The sequence below is a fragment of the Lichenostomus cassidix genome, unplaced genomic scaffold (genome assembly GCF_008360975.1).
Source record: "Lichenostomus cassidix isolate B80296 unplaced genomic scaffold, HeHo_3.0 HiC_scaffold_739, whole genome shotgun sequence".
Classification (NCBI taxonomy): Eukaryota; Metazoa; Chordata; class Aves; order Passeriformes; family Meliphagidae; genus Lichenostomus; species Lichenostomus cassidix.
The window spans coordinates 1-16222 of NW_028148027.1; the positions used below are offsets into that span (position 1 = coordinate 1).

The window sequence follows — 16222 nt, forward strand, 5'->3', positions numbered from 1 at the left end:
CAGGGCTGGCCAATGCCCATCCTTGTGCAGTGGGGCTGTGCCGTGGCTGAGCCCCACACTTGGATGTACAAGGGTCCCCAGGTTGTGCCACCCCTGGGACAGGCAGGACCCCAGGAATGTGCAGCGACACTCCAGGAACTGCCGTCGCACAGGGCAGGACCCCTTTGGCCAGGATGTGTCGCCCCCTGGACATGATCCCCCCTCGATGTGTCACCCCCAGAAAAACAGCCCCAACAGGGCTGAACCCACCCACGCCATCAGACTCTGAGCACAAACAGCCTCTTCCTTCTGCTGCCAGAAAATGAAAGTGTTGGGGACACAGCTGGACACCCCCATCCCCCACAGCCCCCACAGCCTCCCCACTGCTCCCTGCTCCAGCTCCCCACTCCCTTTTCCCCCTCCCTGGGGTCTCCCCAACCCCTTCCCTGCTCAGCTGCTCCCTAGGATTGCTGAGCCAGGGACTGAGGTGGTGGGGGACGGTAGAGTTAAAATGGGGAAAATAAGGAAAAAAAAAAAAGAAGTGGAAAAAGGAAAAAACCTGAGTGGGCGGGAAAAAGCTCATCGCTGGAGTACATCAGAGACCCTCAGTATCCTGATGAGGTGCTCCCCAAACTGGGGGGCTTTGTTGTGCCCTGGGTCACCCCAAAATCTGAGTCAACCAGTGAAGGACCTCAATCCACATGCCCACCCAGACACTGCCCATCCCTGGGACCCCCATTGCCCTGGGAACCCAAAAATAAGACCCCCATTCCTTACGTTCCACCTCCCTGGCACCACCATAACAGCATGTTATGGTCCAGTGCCCAGGACCGCCATTCCCTTCATCCAATGGGCCCCCATTTCCCAAGGATCCCCTATTCCCTAGGGTCCCCCAATTTCCCCCCACAACCCTGTCCCTGGGACCCACACGTCATGACTCCAATCCATGGTTACCATGTTCCCCTGGGACCCCCATCCTTGAACTCCCCCTGCATGGGGAACCCCAATCCCCAGACAGCCATTCCGTGTGAGTCCTCCTCCTCAGGACCTCCATTCCCTGGACCCCCATTGCCACAGGACACTGAGCTCCTCACATCCCCTGAGACCCCCATGCCTGGGAACACCATGTCCCCGTCATGTCCCCATCATGTTCCACCATGTCCCCAGCCTGTCACCACCCTGCCCCCACAATGTGCCACCTACACGTGGAGATGAGATATGAACTCTCTTCCTTCCCGTTCACATGTACAGCCACCACCTTGGGGCCAAGTGGCCACAGCAGCGTGTGACAGCCAGCCTGGACGGACAGCCGGGGACACTGTGATGGCTGGGAAGGTGACACTGCTCCTGTGGGGTGAGTGCCCTGGGCACAGGGCTGATGCCCCAGGGATGGCTGTAGTAAGGCCGAGAACAGTGAGGAGGGGGCACAAGGGAGCTGTGGGGGTCCCCTGAGGTCCCCAATGCCAGCAAAGCCAGTTCGTAGGGATGGACACTGGTGTGACTGGGGAAGTGGGGAAGCGGTGAGGACAGGAATGAGGAAAGAGAAATGGGAGGACGGAGGTTTGAGGAGAGGCATCATGGGGCTGGGGCAGCTGTGGGTACAGGGGACAGGGAATGGGGGAGCTCAGCAAGGGGCCGTGCAGACAGGTGCCATCAAAATGGAATAATGGGCACAGGGCCATGGGGATGTGGCTCTGGGGACAGGGGCTGTGGGGCTGTTGGGGGAACCTGTGCCATCATGGTGGTGTCCCCATGGCCAGGGTGTCCACAGTGTCCCGATGTACTGCCCCAGCCCAGGGTGGCCAAATGTCTCCATCCATGAGACCTCTGTGCCACAAGGTTGTCCCTGCAGGGACAGTGTGGGGACAGCCCCTACAACCTGTCCCCTGTCCCCTGGTGCTGCTGTCCCCATGGGGCCACCCCCACCCAGCCCCTCTTCCCTCTCCCTTACAGCCCAGACCCTCAGCCTCGCTGGTGAGTCCTCAGGAGGATGCCATGTCCCTGCCCTGCTGTCCCCAGCTCTGTGCTGGCCCTGGCAGTCTGGTGTCCCCTGTCACCTGCAGGTGCCCAGACCACCCAGCTCCTTGTGGATCCCCCCTGGACACCAGCAGTGCTGTGGGACAAGGTGACACTGACCTGCCAGGGCGTGGGGCGCCCCAGTGCCACCACCTGGTACAAGGATGGGAGTCGTTGGTGGCAGAAGGGATCCAACCACCTCACTGTCACTGAGATTGGCACCTACAGATGTGACAGACCCAGCACTTGGCTCAGCCCCTCTGTGAGAGTCTTAAATGGTGAGGGGTAAGATGGGAATGGTGCTCCCCCTGAGGCCTCTGAGGGTTCTGGGTGGCCTTGCACCCCTCAGTGCCCCCTGGAGCCCCCTGGTGTGACAGGACCCCCCGTCCTACAGACTGGCTGGTGCTGCAGGTGCCAGTGAGGGTGCTGCTGGAGGGGGACACAGTGACACTGCACTGCCGCGTCTGGAGGGACATGTCGGTCACTGGAGTTCTCTTCTACCGTGAGGACAAAGAGCTGGAAGGGCCTCTCCATGGGACCGAGCTGTCCCTGTCCCCCCTGCAGCTGCACCACAGTGGCAGCTACCAGTGTGGAGGATGGGTGGGCATCGGGAATATACTGTGGAAGAAGTCAGTGCCGGTGACAGTGACAGTGCACGGTGAGCAGCCCCAAAGCCGCACCTGATACCCTGACACCCCCACATCCAGCACAACCTACCCTGAGACCCCAATACCGAACAACCCAAAACTCCCACAGTGTCTCATCGGCAGACACCAAATCACAGTCCCAATCTCCCCCCCATCTCCTTCCCAGAGCTCTTCTCAGTGCCGGTGCTGGAGCTGGAGGGTTCCCCCGAGCCCACCGAGGGGTCCCCCCTGAATCTCAGCTGCCTCAGCACCCCCAGCCCCCTGCGGCCCCGAGCCCCCCTCCTGCACCTCTTCTACCGGGACGGGCAGTTGCTGGGGGACCCGCAGGGGTCCCCGCAGCTCCTGCTGCCCGCCGTGGGGGTCTCCCACTCGGGCAGTTACAGCTGCGAGGTGCGCTCCGAGGGGGGGGCCGTGCGGAAGAGCAGCGCCCGGCTCCGCGTCACGGTGCGCAGTGAGTGCGGGGATGGGCACGGCAACCCCCACAGCCTCCCCGGGTACCCCTGCCCTGCCTGGGTGTCCCCATGACTATTCAGGTCACTTCGTATCTTTCTGTGTCCTTTCCCAGTCCCCTCACCCTTCACTGGATCCCCTCTCCCCTTCCTGTGTCCACCACCTGCCTTCGAGGTTCCCCCATGCTCCCCTGGTCCTCCCATCACCGTCTGGGTCCCCAGACACCTCCCTCTGGTTCCATCATCCTTCTCCAGACATCTCCTCCCTGAATCCCCCCCATCCTTCCCTTCCATCATTTTCCAAGCCTAGCCCATTTCTTCCTCACTGGGATCCCCCACTTCTCTCTGATCCCCCTTCCTGAAGTCATTCACCGCCCCCTGGTGTCCCCATCCTGCAGGGGTTCCGCTCTCAGGGGTGTCCCTGTGTCCCTGCAGCCCCCCAGTGGACGAGTGGCACTGGGTGACTGCCTGGTGCTGAGCTGCGCGGTGGCCGTGGGGACAGGTCCCCTGTCCTTCTCCTGGCACCGGGAGGGCTTGGCCACACCACTGGGCACTGACCCCCGCCTAGAGATGAGTAAGGTTGGGGGACGATGATATGGGGCCACTACAGGTGCCGTGTGAGTGATGGGGGCAGCATGGCTGAGAGCCCCACACTGAATGTCACCATCCTGGGTGAGTGGGACTATAGGGCTGGGGGAAATCCCACTGACGGCATCCCCAATTCCACCCATCCCCCTCTGCCCCATCGCCCCCATCACACCAATCCCACACCTGATGCCAGCCCCTCCCCCAGCCTCAGCCCCGTCTCTGTCCCCACAGTGCCCGTGGCCAATGCCACCATCACCCCTGGCCCCACGGCACTCCAGGTGCGCGCAGGTGACCCCGTGACCCTGCGCTGCTCGGTGCAGGTGGGCTCAGCACCTGTCAACTTCACCTGGCTGTACAACGGGAAGGAGGTGGCCCAGGGTCCTGTCCTGGAGCTTGGGGACATTGACGTGGGACATTCTGGCACCTACCAGTGCGTGGCCACCAACCAGCTGGATGAGCACCGTGTGTTCTGGGCACTCAGCCCAGAGCTGGCCCTGGAGGTGGCACCAGTGGGACAGGTCACAGGTGTGGTCATATGGGGTCGTGGGAGGTGAAACATACTGGGGGTTCCAGGTGACCCCAGTGTATCTCTTTCTGTCCTCAGCAGCTGCTGCAGGGGTTGGTGGTTCCCTCCTCTTCCTGGTTCTTCTCCTGGGTGTCATCGTGGGCTGGCGCTGGTGGCACTGTGTGGGTGGGTAAAAATTGGATGGGGGTCCTGGGGAGGGTGGGAAGCCCCCATGTTGGGTGGGGTAGTGGGGTGGAACCCACAGCCCCAGACTTGGCGGGGGAAAGTGTCGCAGCCCCCATTGACTTCAGCTTGGAGTCGTGTGAGGTTTGGGGAGGTGTTGGAATGTTTGGGGTTCTGTCAGGGGTCCTGGGGCTGTTTGGAGGGTCTTCATCCCTGCCGGGTTTGGGGCTCAGGGGTCAGGGTGACTGGGGCTGTTTAGGGCTTCTGCAGGGCATCGGGGATGCTCGGGGATCCTGGAGGGAGTCAGGGGTTTCAGGGGTTTCAGGGACCTCATTGTCAGCCCCTCTCCTCTCTTTCCTTTGTAGCCACCAGGAAGCCCCAGGACACGTGAGTGGGGGGCTCCAGCCATAACCCCCTTTTATCCCCACCCCCACAACCCCCCACCCCCACAGACACCCCCTTATTCCCGCAGGGTCCCCCCAGCCCCCCCGGAGGAGGAGGAGGTTCTTTACACCCAGGTTGTGAGCGCCGCAAGGGCAGGGGGTGAGTGCGGGTATTGGGGACAGGGACAGGGTCAGGAGACAGGGACAGAGACACGTCACCCACGGGTGTCACCTCCCACCCGAGTGGCCCCAACCGGTGTCTCTCGCAGGGCCACCCTGCGCCACATCCCCCCAGGTGACTTACGCGGAGCTGCCGGGACCCCACGGGAGACAGCGGGACCCCAGTGCCATCTACGGGAATGTGCTGTGACACTGGGAAGCACTGTGGACACTGGGGGCACTGGGGGTGCTGGGGGTGCTGGGGACACTGGAGACACTGGAGATCCCCTCCCGTGGGCACCCCCGTGTGTGTCCCCCTCCCCCGGCTCCCATAGGTTCCCGCCCTGCCCAGGGTAGTGGCCCCGAGTGGGGCGGCTCCCATGGGGGGATGCCCTGAGCCACCAGAGCTCCCTGTTCCAGTAGTCCCAGTGCTCCCAGTGCTCCCAATGCTCTCCAGGGCTCCCCATTCACTCTAACAGTGCCAGGGGGGCACAGGACCCTTTTTCCTGTTAGTGGACCCCAATCGCAGCTTTTTGATTAAACCGAGAGAAATGGGGTTTGTTTGTTCAGCTTTGTTCAGCTCGGGAAGGAGGAGGGTCCAGGTCAGGCTGTCGAGCACATCCTTGCGGGATTTGCAGGATTTTTGCGGCTTGGGGACGGTGACAAAATGATCAATTGGGGCATTCCTGGGTGGAATCTATTGGGATCAACTGGGTTCCCTTGCAGCTGTCCCCGCAGAGGGGAGGAGCTGCAACTCGCTGTTTGTCGTTTGTCTCTGACACCCGGCCTGGGGCTAGGTGACCTGTGGCCGTGCCGCCCCATATCCATCGGCATCAGTCCCGCAGCTCTCGAGCCTCTCGGGCCGAGCTGAAGCCCCGAGAGCCCCAAGAGCCCCGAGACGGAGCCGGGGACAGCCTGAGGTGTCCCCCGAGCCCAGCCCAGCCCCGCCGCAGCCCTGCCCGGTGCCCCCCGGTGCCCAAAGCCCCGCAGCCGGCGCTCCCCGAGCGGCTCTGAGCCCCGCAGCTGCTGCGGAGCCTCGGCCGGGCTCAGCCCTGGGGCGGGCGGGGGGCGCCGGGAGGGAGGGAGCGGGAGGCTGGGGGAGAGCAGGGAGCCCGGCAGGAGCCGCCGGGCCTGCGGGAGCGGAGTGCTGGGCTCGGTCACCGGGGCAGGTGGCGCTGCCATGGCGCTGCGAGTGGCGCGACTGTCCCGGGCTGCGGCAGCGACGGTGGCCATGTGTCCGCAGCGGCTGGGACAGTGTGTCCGGAGCCACTGTCACCACATGTCGGGATAGACTGTTGCTATGGCAACGCCCCCAACAGCTCTGGCACTCGGGGGTGTCCTGGAATGGGCGGAGGGAGGAGCAGAGCGCCCCAGAATTGGGGAAGGCAAATCCAAGGGATGGCAGAGATGGAATTGCAGCAGCCAAGAGGAGCCAGAGGCTGCGAGAGGAACAACCCTGCAGGCAGCGAGCTCAAGGAGGAAGGAGGGGCAGTAGGGGCTCCGGGTGCCTGAGTGGAGATTCCCTGGAGCCCGTGGTGTCCCCGGGGAGCAGAGACCTCCCTGCAGCCCTGCAGGATCCCCCGGTGCAGTAGGGGATGCCTGAAGGGTGCTGTGAGCCTGTGGAAAACCCACGTTGGAGAAGTGCCTGAGAGGGGAACGTGTGTTCAAGATGTGTTTCACTTCTCATTTTTCAGCTCTGATTTGATGGTTGATAAATTCAATTTTCTTCCTTGTGCTGCAGGAAAGGGAAAGTGAGAGTGTTGGGGGACACAGCTGGACACCCCCATCCTCCACAGCCCCCCAACCCTCCCTGAACTCCCTTCTTCCCCTCCGCAGGGTCACCCAAACCCGATCCCTGCTCAGGAGCTCCCCGGGATTGCCGAGCCGGGAATTGGGGCAGTGCGAAATTGAGGGGAAAAAATGGAAGAAATGGAAATAAAGAGAGAAAGCACAGAGCCAGAGCTGCCCGGAATCCCCCTGGGGTGACCCCCAGGCCATGAGGAGCCAGAGGGGGCTGTGCTGGGCCCTGGGTCACCCCAACATCTGAGGCACCCAGTGCAGGAGCTGTGACCCACATGCCCACCCAGCCACTGCCCATCCCTGGCACCCCCATTGCCCTGGGAACCCAACCATGGCACCCCCATTCCCTATGTCCCCCCAGCCTGGAACTGCCATTGCCCAGGGTCTCCATGGCTCAGGACCCCCATTGCCGAGGAGCCCCCTCCCCTTGATTCCATCCCCTGCACCCTCCCTTCCCCCAGGACTGTGATTCCCCCAGGACCTCCATCCCACTGGGAACACCATCTTTGGCTCTACACACCCCTTGTTTCCCCAGTCGTGGGAATCCGGTGTCCTGCCATGTCCCCAGCCTGTCCCACTATATCCCCGCCATGTCCCCGCCATGTCCCCACCCTGCCCCCAGCTTGTGGCCAGCCTGTCCCCACCCTGCCCCCACCAGGTGTCAAACACGCCTGAGTAAGAGATGTTACCTCGTTTCCTTCCCGTTTGGCCCAAGAGCCACCAACAGGGACAGGTGGCCCCGGCAGTGTGTCACAGCCAGCCCGGATGGCCGGGGACAGCGGGATGGCCGGGAAGGTGGCACTGCTGCTGTGGGGTGAGTGCCCTGGGCACAGGGGTGACAGCCCAGGGATGGCCCTGGTGAGGCAGAGAGCGGTGGGTAGGGGGCACAGGGGGGCTGTGGGATCTCTGAAGTCCCCAGTGCCTGCAGAGCCAGTTCTTGGGGGGAGAGACTGGTGTGACTGGGTTGTGGAGTGGCTGTGGGGACAGGAACAGGGGAACAGGAAAAGTGGAACAGGAACGTGGGGACAGGAATGTGGGGACAGGCAGCATGAGACTGGGGCAGCTGTGGGACAGGGCAAGGGGACAAGGGATGGAAGGGACAGGGACAAGAGGACAGGCACATGGGGTGGTGGGGACAAGAGCTTTGGGGCCTGGTAGCAGTGACCTGTGTCCCCATGTCCTGCATCAGCCTGGGGTGGCCACAGTGTCCCCATCCCTGAAACCTCTGTACCACTCTGGTGCCCCTATGGGGACAATTTGGGGACACCCCATGCCCTGGGTGTCGCTGTCCTGACCCAGCCCTGTCCTTTCTCCCTTCCAGCCCAGACCCTCAGCCTCACTGGTGAGTCCCCAAGGGATGCCATGTCCCCACCCTGTTCTCCCCAGCCACACACTGGTCCTGGCAGTCTGGTGTCCCCTGTCACCCGCAGGTGCTCAGACCACCCAGCTCCTCGTGGATCCCCCCTGGACACCAGCGGTGCTGTGGGACAGAGTGACACTGACCTGCCAGGGTTCGGGGACAACCAATGGAACCACCTGGTACAAGGATGGGCAGCGCTGGTGGCCTAATTCACCTGCCAGCTTCACTGTCTCCAAGAGTGGCACCTACGTGTGTGACAAACCCGGCACTGGGCACAGACCCTCCGTGAGGGTCTCAGGCGGTGAGGGAGGTTTGTGTCCCCAGCCTGGCACCTGCGGGGACTCTGAGGGCTCTGGGTGAGCTCTGCTTCCTGGGTCACCTCCCTGGTGTGACCAGATCCTGTGTCCTGCACATGGGGACATCCCAGAGCATCCCAATGTGAGAGGACTTCCCTCCTGGAATTGGGGACCCCTGGGGTGTTGGAGGTGACAGAGTGGGGGGTCCCAGATCCATTGGGACATGCTGGTGTGACGTCTCCCCACTTGTCCCCAGACTCGTTGGTGCTGCAGGTGCCAGCGCGGCCGCTGCTGGAGTGGGACATGGTGACACTGCGCTGCCGGGGCTGGCAGAAATCCCCTGTCACCTCGGTGTCCTTCTACCGTGAGGAGGAGGAACTGGGAAGGTCTGTCCATTGGACCGAGCTGTGCCTGTCCCCCCGGCAGCTGAACCACAGTGGCAGCTATCGCTGCAAGGGCAGGGTGAGCTTCGGAACATCACTGGTGTCGGAGTCGAAGCCAGTGACAGTGACAGTGACAGTGCACGGTGAGCACCCCACAGCCGCCACCCCGACATCCCCACAGCCTCTCCCCAGTGGCTTTGGGGTCACCGTTCCCGTCTCCCTTCACCGCCTGGGGTCCTCCATCCTTCCCTGAAAGCCTTCCGGGTCGCCCAGACACAACTGGGGACACCCAGTCCGACTGGAGGTCCCTCCAGTGTCCCCAGGTCGCACCACCCCTGTCTGCATCCCTCCACCCCTCTCTGGAGTCCCCTATATCCCTTTCCATGTCTCCCATCCCTGAATCTCCCACCACTCCCTTTCTCACCCACTCGGGTCTCCTCCACCCTCTCCTACATCTCCTCCCTCCCCTCCTCATGTCCCCATCACACCCATGTCCCCCCACAGGGATCCCAGTATCAGGGGTGTCCCTGTCAGCACAGTCCCCCCGGGGGACAGGTAGCACTGGGTGACAGCCTGGTGCTGAGCTGCACGGTGGCCGCGGGGACAGGTCCTCTGTCCTTCTCCTGGCACTGGGAGGGCTCGGAGACACCGCTGGGCACTGGCCCTGCCTGGACTCAGCAAGGTTGGGGACAATGATAGTGGCCACTACCAGTGCCGGGTCAGTGACGGGGACAGCACGGTTGAAAGTGACCCATTGATTGTCACTGTCCTGGGTGACCAGGACCCTTGGGCTGGGGGTGACCCCAAACACGGCATCCCCCATCCTGCCCTCATTTCCCTCCATCCCCTCCAGCCAAACCTGTTGCCAGCCCCTCCCCCACCCTCAGCCCCGTCTCTGTCCCCACAGTGCCCGTGGCCAATGCCACCATCACCCCTGGCCCCCCGGCACTCCAGGTGCACACAGGTGACCCCGTGACCCTGCGCTGCTCGGTGCAGGTGGGCTCAGCACCTGTCACCTTCACCTGGCTGCACGATGGGCAGGAGGTGGCCCAGGGTCCCCTCCTGGAGCTTGGGGACATCGATGTGGGACATTCTGGCACCTACCAGTGCATGGCCTCCAACCAGCTGGATGAGCACCGCGTGTTCCGGGCACTCAGCCCAGAGCTGGCCCTGGAGGTGACACCGCAGGGATACTGGGGCACAGGTGGGGTCACACGGGGTCACCGGTGTGTGCAGGACCCGTCAGGTGACAGGTGACCCCAATGTGTCATGTATTCCCTCTGTCTCCAGCAGTGGCTGTGAATGTCGTCAGGACTCTCCTGTTCCTGGTCCTGCTCCTGGCTGTCATTGGAGGCTATCACTGGTGGCACAGCCTGGGTGGGTGACAGTGGGGGGGGACAGGGGTCCTGAAGTGCAGTGGGAAGTTTCCAGTTTTGGGGGTCAATGTGGCAGCGGTCAAAGCCTCTGAGTCCCCAGTGACCTATGCTTGAGGTCCTGGGGAGCTTGGGGGATTTTGGAGGGCCCTTGTCCATCCCAGAGAGGCCTTGATGAATACTGGGGTGGCACTGGGAGCTCCTGGGGTCTTTGCGGAGGTGTTTGTAGGACCATACAGTGATGTTAGGGGTTCTTCAGGGGTCCTGGGGAAGTCCCCCTGCATGCCAAGCTTGTAGTAATGGAGGCCTTGGTGGTGCATGGGGGTCCTGGAGGGAATCTGGGGTACAGTGAGGGCTCAGGGGGGATCAGAGTCCCTGGGGACCCCATGATCACACCTAACTGTCGTTGTTCGGACCCCCGAGGTTATCCCCGTTGAGGACAACGGCCCTCGGGCGCTGCAGTGGTCCGGCTCCTCGAGGCAGGAGAGACCTGGCTAGCGGTTGGGTTTTCTCTCCCTAGGGTCGGCGACTCGACCCTCTCTGTGACCACCCGACGGTGGCTCGCCCAATCCCAGGGTGCCCCGATTGGATTTGGAGGGACCCTTGGCAGGGTAGGGGCACAGTCCAGGCAGGCAGGAGGGGAAGGCGGCGATCCTCGCGAAACAAGACCAGTCCACGCGTTGAGGGTGAACAACAGTCCTTTATTCCGGGGCGCAAGCAGGGGAAGGAGCTGTTGTTGCCCTCGGGCAGAGGTCCGGCAGAGCCTCGGGTGCAAAGCACAGGCGAGTCAGTGGTCCGGAGCCTCCGACCGCGAGGGCAAGATGGCACCAAGGTTTTAAGGGGAGCCCCGGGGTTTCCCGGGGCGGGAACGCAGGGGCGGGGCCAATCAAGCCTGGGGAAGCATGACGGGCAGCAGGGGGAGCAAATGAGAAACAACAACGGAGGGGAATACATGGAACCAATCAGGGGAGCCCGGCAACAGAACAGGCTAGAAGCAGGGAGGCAACAAGGGCGGAGAGAGGAGGGGTACAGCAAACTTTTAACCTATCAACTACAACAAAACTTTGTTGTGGGAGGAGGGAGGGCGGCTCAAGGCTCAGTCTCAAGAGAGCCCCAAGAGATTGCGTCTCCGGCGACCTCGGCTTCCGCCACCTTGACCACCGTCAATGGGATTTCGCATTGGGCGGCACCGGGCTGCCGCCCCCCCACACCTAACCTCCTTTTCCTTGCAGCCGCCAGGAAATCCCAGGATAGGTGAGTGGGGGGCTCTGGCCATGACTCCCCTTTCCCCCTTCCCCAGAGTGCTACTTCACACCTCTTTATCCCTGCAGGGCCCCCCCAAAGCAGGGGGAGGTGCTGAACACCCATGTGGTGAGTATCAAGCAGGCAGAGGGTGAGTACAGGGAAGGGACCAGTGACATGTCACCCACTGCAGTGTGCTAGTAGGATTTAGGGTATGCATATTAACACGAGCTGTATATGGTTCATGTTCTAGAAACCACTCCCTAGCTGAGTATATTATTTGCTTCCTGAGTTTGTACCCTCCTCTGCTGTAAACCATTGGTTGTACCCCCTTTCCCCTCCTTATCTCCTCCCCTCTGGCTTTCCCTGGTTGGCTCCTTCGAGCTAACCACTCCCCTCCTCCCTCTCCTTTTAAGCCTCTGCATCCCTTTGTTCTTAGTTCGTACCCTCTGGTTCCTCACCCTTCTCGGCCCCTTGCTCTCTGTCCCTCTTCCTCTCCCTTTGCCCTGAGCCCGTGGATCTTTCATAAACTCCCTTGGAATCACAGACTGTGATCCTACACTTTTTTCTTTGCCGCGCTTCCACGAAGACTTGCGTCCCCAACAGCTCCACTGCCTGCCACGGTGCCACATTTGCCCCCGGAGTGTCTCGGCCACCGACGGCCCCTCCTCTTTGCAGCATGGGGTGGCCGCCCGTGAAACATGAGGCTGCGTCGCTGCAGTCACCCGTGGGTTCCACCCTCTAATTGGGTTCCCCCAGCTGATATCTCTTGCAGGACTCCCAGATGGGTTCCCTGTGCTTCCTCTCCCCGGGAACCACAAGTGACCAACACGGAGCTGCTGAGACCCCGTGAGTGACTGCGAGGATTCAGTGACATCTACGAGAATGTGCCATTAAACTGGGGTGGCTGGGGGCACTGGGGGTCACTGGAGCTCCCCATCTGTGGGCACCCACACCTGTGTTTTTCCCCCCATGGCCCCCATGGGTGCCCAACCTGCCTGGGGAGGTGATGACGAGTAGGGGGGACCCCATGTGGGGCTGCACAGTGTGTCCAGTGCTGCCCATTCTCCCTCCCAGTGCCAGGGGTACAGGACCCATTGCCCTGTTATTGGGACCAAAATACAAATTTTTTGTTATCCTGGGAGAAATGGTGTCTCTTTGTTCATCTCTATCTTGCTTTAGAAACCACATTCTCCAATTTCAGACTTCCCGTAAAAACTAGGGGCTGCTGCACCTCCCCCTTCCAACTGGAGGCACAAGAGGCCCAGTAGAACAGTGGAGTCAGGACAAAATTCTGTAATTCGGGGTGACTATTCACTGCCTGCAGATGGTGAATTTTGGATTCTGAACTGAAGACTCAGTTTATAAAGAGAGGTGTCTGCCAAGGAATGTATGAATCCTTCTGAGATGGAAAATATGACCCCCCTTCTCTCCAAATTATTATAATTTTGAAATTATGTGGCTTTCAGGCTCAGATACATTAAAAGAATAAGAGTTTTTGTTTAGAATAGTTAAACCAAGGCAAAGAAACAACAACAATGGCAGCAATAACAAAGAAAACCAGAAACCCAACAACAGCCTTCTGTCGGCCGCCAAGCACTTTCCCCTTCGGTGCAGTTACAGTCACAGCCAGCAGGGGCGCTGTTGGCTCCCGGCTGGGCAGGGCAGGTGTGATGATTCCCCTGCGGCTGCAGGGGGCGCTGTGGCGCGAGCTCAGCCGCCTCTCCACCTGGCAATGGCGGCTCAGGTGACAGAGAATGAGAGACAATGGCTTCCTTTGCGAAACTCACGGGGAGCAGCTGGTCTGAGTGCCACTGCGGGTAGTGAGCTGGACTGTAGCAGGAACCTCAGAGCAGTGGGCTGGAAGAGCAGAGCTGAGCATACCCAGGGTGGGAAACAAAGTGTGGACAAAACTCTGAAGCCCTGGCAAGAGCCGCGGGGGTTGGGGCAGATGCAGGGTGTCGAGTGAAAGTGTAGCAAAAACTGCCACAACAGTGGCAGGAAGACAGCCAGGCTAGGCAGCTGCAGCTGAGCTCCCGCAAGCAGCCGGGAGAAACTCCCTCCAGAGAAGGGAAGGTGGTCAGGGTCCTGGGTTTCCCCCCAGGCACCCAAGCAGATGGTGAGGGTTGCTCCCAAGTGAGGTTTAGTGTTGGAAACATCCCAGTTCAACAGCTGCTCTTACGAGCAAAGGCTCACCCATGGTAAGGAGAAGCAGTGAAGGACAAAACTCCGCTGTAGCTGTAAATTCTCCCCTCAGGCACAGCCCAGCACCAAGAGCACAAACATCTCTCCTGCCATCCCCCTGAGAGAAAGAGAGCAAGAGAGCGCTGAGAGGGCTGAGCCCAGCCCCTGACCCCCAGCCAAGTCTCACCGTATCTCTGCACTTCCCAAGAGAAAACCTCCCTGCTAAGAGACTGCAGCAAACTGCACCCCTTCCCCCTCCTCCCCATCCCGGCTACATGTTTTATCTCTTAAGTACTCCTCCTTCCCGTCTCTTAGGCCAAAAATGGGAAAAAAATTCCCTCAGAGAGAGAGAGAGAGAGAGAAAAAAAAGAGAAAGAAAGAAAGAAAGAAAGAAAGAAAGAGAGAAAGAGAGAAAGAGAGAAAGAGAGAAAGAGAGAAAGAGAGAAAGAGAGAAAGAGAGAAAGAGAGAAAGAGAGAAAGAGAGAAAGAGAGAAAGAGAGAAAGAGAGAAAGAAAGAAAGAAAGAAAGGAAGGAAGGAAGGAAGGAAGGAAGGAAGGAAGGAAGGAAGGAAGGAAGGAAGGAAGGAAGGAAGGAAGGAAGGAAGGAAGGAAGGAAGGAAGGAAGGAAGGAAGGAAGGAAGGAAAAAATCCTAATGTTCAAGAGGAGGTCCATCCAGAGCCACAAGACTTCATGGTTTGCTTTTGCATCCCACAGCAGCGTTTGCTGTGGATTATACAGAGTTTGTAATCTCCCTGAGTGTTCTCTCTCTTCTGGGCAGCAACCCCAGAAGAGCAGCACCCCACAAGGAAGACTTTTGTGGTCCATATTTAGGAACTCTTCCCATTTTTCTCATTCCCACCCTGAGACTTGATTTACTTCCCATGGATTCTGCTCCCAAAAATGGAACAACTCTGCCCATCCTTGGACCACTGCACAGGAATCTGTGGAAATGCCTGTGTGTCCCTCAGGGTTTGATTGCCTGGTAAATCCCCTCCATGCTGCCATGAGTTCCCCTGCCTGGGCACTCTCTGCTCCTGCTCTCACCCCCAGGTTCCCAGGATCCATGTGTTGAGCCCCTGATCAATATTTCAACACTCTTTCCTCTCATCTGGCAGCCACAGCCAGAAACCAAACGTTCTATCTGGGAGGTTCCGAAGGGCTACAGGTTTTGTACAGGAAGGAGGAGGGTCCAGATCAGGTTGTTGAGCCGATTGTTGTTGTCTTTGCAGGAGTTCTGGGGCTCTCTCAGTCACCTGGACAGAGGGACAAAACGATCAATTGCTGCATTTCCGGACTGGTTCCCTCCCAGCTGCCCCTGCAGGGTTGGTTTCCACCCAGCCCTGCTCTGAAAACCATCAAAGGCCCTCGCAGAGCCACTGCTTGAGCTCCAGTTGGTTTCTGTGCTTCTTGCAGAGCTGAGCAAACCACAGCCAGGCCTTTTTCCCCCACACAATTCTCACCTTTGAGCAGCTCTAAAGCTGTGAGAATCAAAGGGGGCCAAGGGGGCAGGTGGGAGCCTCAGGTGCTGGCTGCCCCTGGGGCTGGCCAGAGCAGGGTTGGCCAATGCCCATCCGTGTGCAGTGGGGCTGTGCCATGGCTGAGCCCCACACTTGGATTGACAGAGGTCCCAATGCTGTGCCACCTTTGGGACAGGCAGGACTCAGGGAAGTGCAGGGACATTTCCAGATCTGCCCTCCCCCAGACCAGGATCCTCCCGTCCAGGATGCGTCACCCCCTGGACTGGATTCTCCCAGGACATGTCACCCCCAGAACAGCAACCCCAACGGGACAGGATCCACCTGGATGTGCCCCCCAGGACAGAAACACCCCCTCATCTGACTCTTAGTGTAAAGAGCCTCTTCCTTCTGCTGCAGGAAAGAGAAACTGAAAGTGTTGGGGACACAGCTGGACACCCCCATCCCCCACAGCTCCCCCAAACCTCCCTGCAGCCCCCACACTCCCTTCATTCCTCCCCTGGGTGCTCCCAACCTGTTACCTGCTCAGGTGCTGCCTGGGATCGCTGATCCACAAACTGGGAGGGAATGTGTTTACAAAAGTGAGGAAATAAGAAAAAAATAGAAATAACGAGAGGAAAAAGTCCCGGTGTGGGAAGCACAGACCCAGAGCACCATGGGAACCCCCTGGTGTTCCTCTCAGACCACGAACACCATCAGGGTCTGTGCTTTTGTCTGGGTCACCCCGAAATTGGAGGCACCCAGTGCAGGAGCTGTGACCCACATGCCCACCCAGACACTGCCCATCCCTGGGACACCCAACCCCCTGGGAATCCAACTATGGGACCTCATTCCCTAGGTTCCCCTCCTGGTGACCCCCATCTCTGCATGCCCATTTCCCAGAACCTCCATTTCCCAGCATTGCCCTCCCCTTGATCCCATCCCATGAGCTCCACAGTCCTCCCAGACACCCCGTAGCTGGGCCCACATCACATCACCCCAAATCCCTGGGGTCCATGTTCCTCTGGGACCCCCATCTCTGGTTCCCCCCACCCACATGGACCCCAGAGATACCCCAGGATGCCCATCCCCTGTGTATCGCCTTCCTCAGGAGCCCCATTGCCACAGCATTCCCATTCCCCAGGGACCCCATTCCTGTGCCCCCCTGTTCCTCTGGACACCCATCTTTAGCTCTCCCCTACCCTGGAGTCTCCCATTCGT

General features: G+C 60.2%; 1 protein-coding gene across 3 annotated transcripts in view; it reads left to right on the top strand.

Moving 5' to 3' along the window:
- The first annotated feature begins 1174 nt into the window (after window positions 1-1174).
- The window catches only part of LOC146420279 (Fc receptor-like A), a 30061-nt gene continuing 15013 nt past the window's right edge, over window positions 1175-16222 (top strand). For 2 of the 3 annotated variants that reach the window (XM_085048431.1, XM_085048432.1), the window contains exons 1-5: window positions 1175-1333; window positions 1933-2273; window positions 2390-2653; window positions 2809-3093; window positions 9656-10125. In XM_085048431.1, coding sequence (XP_084904557.1) covers window positions 1970-2273; window positions 2390-2653; window positions 2809-3093; window positions 9656-10005 — 1203 coding nt within the window. In that variant the 5' untranslated portion in view covers window positions 1175-1333; window positions 1933-1969 and the 3' untranslated portion in view covers window positions 10006-10125. Of the gene's footprint in view, window positions 1334-1932; window positions 2274-2389; window positions 2654-2808; window positions 3094-9655; window positions 10126-11353; window positions 11430-16222 lie in introns of those variants that run through there. The other variant, XM_085048434.1, reaches the window with a different exon arrangement.